General features: G+C 30.8%; 1 protein-coding gene across 1 annotated transcript; it reads left to right on the top strand.

The window, feature by feature from the left end:
• The first annotated feature begins 1,448 nt into the window (after positions 1-1,448).
• LOC111637097 lies at positions 1,449-3,255 on the top strand. The gene is made up of 4 exons (XM_023382507.1): positions 1,449-1,550; positions 1,723-1,842; positions 2,361-2,536; positions 2,611-3,255. The coding sequence occupies exons 1-4, from the start codon at positions 1,472-1,474 to the stop codon at positions 2,749-2,751; spliced, it is 516 nt and encodes a 171-aa protein (XP_023238275.1). The 5' UTR covers positions 1,449-1,471; the 3' UTR covers positions 2,752-3,255.
• The last annotated feature ends 2,745 nt before the right edge of the window (positions 3,256-6,000 follow it).

The raw sequence follows: 6,000 nt of genomic DNA, 5'->3' as shown, positions 1-6,000 counted from the left end.
CCGCAACTCCCCAATTAGTCTGTTACATCGAAGTTTTACTGTATTAATTAAAATTTTCACTATAACTTTGGCGCATTATAACTTGTACGTTGGCATTGCTGATTTGTTACATAATCATACACGTATAATCATTTAAGAGAGAGACGGTTAAAAAAGTGATCCGAAAATGATTTTAAAACAAAAAGGTATAATTACACAATATTAAAATAAACAAAAAACACAATTTTAATATATTTATTAATTTTATTTTGTAATTAACAAACACGTAACGTATAAAATTGACATATATTTTGTGAAATTCAATAAATTCACATTATACGAAATACTACGATATAACTAACAGCCACGTAAAATGATAAGTGGCCAAATTATGCAAAGATTACTACCGTCGACTCAATCCTCCCACCGTTTCTATCAAACCTTACAATATTCGTTACATCCAGGTACTAAAATATTATATAAATTTCTTTGAATAGCACTGTAGACTGAAAATTCCTATATATCAATACATTTTTCGCATAACACATGGTATTTCTAATTTAATTAATTTCTAATATAATTAAAAAATAACGTTAAATTATATGTTTTTCTAGAACGAAAGGGACCGAAGTTCTCATTGTACCCGGTTTAAAGATTGCTTAAAGCTTAATATTATGAAGATTTTGTACGAGATAAGAAAGCGACCATTTATGTTACCTTGAGGAAACATTCTCTTTCCCATAGTTTATAACTTCTAACTCACACCTGATAAGTCTTAGCTGTATATAGGCCTATATTTATATATGTGTGATTTATCAATATTTACAAAACTCAAAAATGCGAAAATTTTTAAGTTTCTGTCACCCACTTGACTATCGGCCTTTGTGAATGGACCAGATGATAAAAGACACTTGTTGAAAAAACTGTTCTTAAACGGTCGATGACTGCAACTTCATAAGTTACTCGTCCAACAAATAATATTTTGTTTAAAATTTTTGATCGTTGATGCGAGGAATGCAATGAAAGAGTCGTTTCCCACGCCCTCCGTGTAGGTCTAAATTTGAAATTTTGCTTAAATTATAAAATAACTAATGTAAAAATTTAGAATTCGAAGTGTTTAGTCAGTGTGACACGTCAATTTTATGTTCTTAATTTAATTTCAATCGAATCATATATTTTAATTATCGTCTGTAATAATATTACACAGAATTGTTATATTCGTCATTTGATCGTATAGAGTTTAATTTTTATTTCTTGGCACATTTTAACTTCGAATAGATTACAATATTTTCGAAACTACAAAGCATTTAGTAATTATTTTTTGTGTAAATAATTAAAACATTTTAGTCTAAAGATCGTAGACGTTATTTATATACGTTCTTATATGCTGAAGTGGCATGACGACGAGAAATTTTTTTTCGTCTTCATGCTACTTTGTCATATAAGAAACTTCAAACAATACTAAAAATTACACGAGTTTAAAAGTAGCAAAATGCATTTCGTGTTATATTTTGCTTCGGTTCTCGTTATATTCCCATTCGTCCAGGCCAATCTGGATTACACAACGTGCGGTAAGTGACGCCTACTGGTACTTCACGCATCTAAGTGTTTTTATTATTACGATTTTGTTACTATCTGGTGTTTCCACTTTGTAAAATGTTACGCAAAACAAAAAAAAAAAAAACTTTCGTCTCGGTAATTTTACAAATACAATTATAGAAATTTTTCTGTTTCCGTTTGCAGATTCTCCTAAAGGGAAAGTAGAAAACGTGTATGAAGAGAGCTGTCGCGAGGCGAATTTAAATCGACATTGTCCGAGTGTTTCGGCAGACACCATATATTTTTACGTAAAGTTCACTTCTTGTATGTAAACTTTTATAAATACAGTAGAGCCTCGATTATCCGACTCAATTGGGGACTGGGGTTGGTCGGATAACCGAAAAGTATGAAAAAATCCATTATTAGTGTAGTATATTATTATATCCCATGCAATTAGTATATTAGTATATCGCTATTAACCTATTAACCTACTTCGCGTTGAATTTTCCTCCATGTTAAGCCTATCAATTTTTTTTAAAATAATAATTGTCGCTATTGTATCGTTAAAAATTAGAAAATTAAGCCTCGTTTAAATACTGGCTCCCTTTCATGGTCGATCCAGTGTTGCCAGCTAAAACACGTAAAAATAATATTAAAGTAGCCAAGACATAGCCAAATATTGTAGCCCCACATCACTAGCGGACATTTGAATTTGCCGACTAGAACGCGGTCGGTTAACCGAAGTGACGGTTAATCGGGGGTCGGATAATCGATGCTCTACTGTAGTATGTTTTATTTAATATGGCATACATATAGGCCTAATAATTTTAACGTTTTTGCAGTCGAAGATATTCCATCGCCTTATGTATTGTCTCGAATTACCGATATTTACACAAACAGATCAGAAACGTTCTATCTACCTAAAACAGATCTTTGCACCGGTTTTAATATAAAATGTTCATTAAAAGCTGGGATCTATAATAAATTGCACACATTTTTCGATTTACCGGATTCCAAGGTAAAACTCTTATAATAATTTGCTTTATAATTTGTACTGTAAATTAATATTGCTATTTTCATTTTTGTTTACAGCCCGACATAATAAAAACAGAGATATATCTGGAGATGAAAGACGGGAGAGATGACCAATCCATTGTTTGCCTTTCACTCGAAAAGCACATGAAAAAGTTGAATTTCATTTTCCACTCGGCAATGACACGTCGTATGATCTAAGAATTTCTGTAATTTTTTAATATTAGAAAAGTTTCTCCTACGAGAAAATATAAAGTATTAGTAATTTTATTAGTATTTTACAGAGTAATAATACACTTTATTCGGTTATTACTAGGTATTTAATTTCTACTTTAATCCGTTATTGTATTGTAAGTTTTAAAAATGCTAGAACTAAAGTAGAAACCCGCAGTATGAAGGTGTGTCGAAAACATCATAATAAATTGTTTATTGTTTATTAAGTACTGTCTAAATATCTACTCGTTTTCCTTTCCTTCCTTTCATTTCCCTTATAAATTTATTCTATTGACAAATATAACTAAAAATTAAATGTATAGAATCTTAAAATCGACGATATAATGTACATTTAAACGAATAGAACCGCATTATATTTATTACGTATATCTTCCTGTCCTATAGGAAGTTTACAATGAAAGCAATTCTTGCTTAAACGTACATTATTTCTCAACTTTAAACTTACTTTTTAACGCCGTAGTTTAAAAATGCATTATCTAAACCTCCTTTTCAGTTGCATACATTCATACGATTATATAGAATTTTATATAACGGACTCGAAGCGGTTGTAATAAAGATAAGGTGAAGAATTTTCATCATTTCGAATGTCCGACCCTTAAACTCCTTATTCAAACGACGTAGTGGAATTATTGAAAATTGAAAATATCTGATGAGACGATAGACAAAACCACGAAATATAATAAGAGGTTTAGAGGTAAGTTTACAATAGACCTATTGCCAAAAATAATTAAATTATTTGAAAATGAAATAACTTAAATATTTCGACTGGAAATGGAACACACCGACCGAAACTATGCTTATTAAATACAGTATTTTAAGCCTTTTATTGAGTACGAATGGAATAAACTTTAACGAGTAATTTTAATTGGATTTAGTGAATGTAGGAACAATCTAGCTACACGAACTTCCCAAATTATACTGGCTAACTTTTTCAATGATAATATTAAGTTATAAAATATCGAAGAATTATAATGGAAACATTACGATTTAGTTATTTTTATTAAATTGTCTAACTAGAAATTTGATTTAAAGTCGGCAATACTAAGTTCCTCTGTTGGCAGTAGAGGTGGCTGAGCTTAGCCAATATTTTAATTGAATCTTGATGGATTTAATGTTACAAAACGTTGAGTTATAACGGAAATAAACCGAGTAATATTTATTGTAAAATATTAAAAATTCATATCTTATAATATAATCGAGATGGATTGACAATAATAATAATACGCGCAGAACCCAAACGGTTAGGAGTTGAAAATTGAAATTTAGTACACAGTTTGGGTACGTCACGAGAATATAGACAAAGAAGGAATTTTCCGAAATTCTCCCGCGGGGGAGAGGGAGGGGGTAAAGAATTACCCCGAATTCGGATTTTACTGTACTCTTTTAGATGCGGCACGGACGTTAAATTTAATCTATTTAATTATAAATTTTGTTCCGTATCATTAAGTTTTTAGTTACGTATACGATCAATTGTTAACGGAAGTGAAAGAAAGAGAAATAAACGAATATTTATACGGAAAACAATTAAACAATTAAATACACTTATGATTCTACAGTACGCTACCAATTGGTTGCCGTTAGATGCAAATTTCATCTCTAGAAAACTGGCTGATCTATTTTCTTAGATTCATTTAATTATAAAATGCTTAATGGGTGGATAATAAATTCATATAAATAATATAAAAATTCGCGTTGTAGATATTGGAAATTTTTCTTTAATTCATATTATTCCGTTTCACTTATCTTTAATCAGACGACCAGTTTTTATTTATTTAATGCCTCAACGACAAGATGGTGTGGTTGAGAATGAAAGTAGGGTGTACGAGGTTTCTGTGTTTTGACGTGTATGCTCCAGTTGAGTTTTGTATGATTGAAGAGAAGAATAAATTCTAGTATTTCGCTGGATGTCTTGAATGAATGAAAGGCGAATGAAAGGGTTGTGTTGCTGGATGATATGAATGTGCATGTATTGTATAGTGGGTAATTGGATAACGTTACAACTATTGGAAATTCTTAAACTTTTATTGGTTCTTCTCGTAATTGATCCTTAAGTTTTATTTTTTCGCAGTACAGTGACTTGGGTTGACGTCATATTTTNTATAATACCAGGCAGAAAACAACTAAATAAAATTACGTTGATACTGTCGTGGGGGTCGAGGATGACTCGTTGACAGCTACAGACAGACATTCCACTATCTATTATTAAATACTTGTTACTAAATAAATAATACGAATGTGAGATAAGCAGGGGGTCGAGGGGATGATATGAATGTGCATGTATTGTATAGTGGGTAATTGGATAACGTTACAACTACTGGAAATTCTTAAACTTTTATTGGTTCTTCTTGTAATTGATCCTTAAGTTTTATTTTTTCGCAGTACAGTGACTTGGGTTGACGTCATATTTTAGTTTATACATGACCTACTCTTAAAGATGGTGCTGCAAAATTCAGAAAAAACCAATACAAATTAATTAATTAATCATTCAAGCTATAATTTTTAATTTTAACGGTTCCTTTTAATATTTAACATATCTAGAGCTTATTTAAATCCATAACGATATCTGAAAATTGTTACCATCATGGGGCAAATGTTCAGGCATAACACGACAGCTTGAAGAACCTATTTACCTGAAGATGATAACGATGATAATTATAATTTTATGTTAATACTTTGGCCATTTTGTGCTAAACTCTCTTCCTTAAATTTAATTGAAACAGAAATCGCAAGAATGAAGAAAGTTTACGAAGAAGGCTGAAAGCTGATGCCAATTATTTTCTTAAAGACAGATGTATTTTTTCTATAGGTTTATTAAAAATGACCGAAACCAAACGAACATAAAAAATTTAGCATTCAACACGATAGGAAGGAACTTCAAAGAATTTAATTTTCAACTTTGCACGGGCAATATTTTGATCGTCTCTTCTGTCCTTGATTTCAAAAACTATCTCCTCAGTTTTAAAATACCGAAGCTACAAACAAAATAAAATATTAACAATCAAAATTACATAAAAATCAGTTATAAGAAAATTATTTGTAAACATACCAGGCGAGGAAGTGTGATATTGATATGTAGAAGCAATTCATAAGATTTTCCAGCTTTTAAAGGACATTTTATGTTATAATCTATGCAAAGATCATCCATGGGTACGTAGGCTTTGTGTCTGTATAGATTGAGATAACTGAGTATTCGCGATGACCGGTAAGGAGCTGAAA

Source organism: Centruroides sculpturatus, unplaced genomic scaffold, assembly GCF_000671375.1.
Source record: "Centruroides sculpturatus isolate CEXI.00-Female unplaced genomic scaffold, Cexi_2.0 scaffold776, whole genome shotgun sequence".
NCBI lineage: Eukaryota > Metazoa > Arthropoda > Arachnida > Scorpiones > Buthidae > Centruroides > Centruroides sculpturatus.
This window is presented reverse-complemented; position numbering and strand designations above follow the sequence as displayed.

Excerpts from the sequence above, each read along its gene's own strand:
- LOC111637097 (XM_023382507.1), top strand. The coding sequence starts at position 1,472 with ATGCATTTCGTGTTATATTTTGCTTCGGTTCTCGTTATATTCCCATTC. Across the intron at positions 1,551-1,722 it reads TCTGGATTACACAACGTGCG|ATTCTCCTAAAGGGAAAGTA; the intron begins GTAAGTGACGCC and ends TTCCGTTTGCAG. Across the intron at positions 1,843-2,360 it reads TTACGTAAAGTTCACTTCTT|TCGAAGATATTCCATCGCCT; the intron begins GTATGTAAACTT and ends ACGTTTTTGCAG.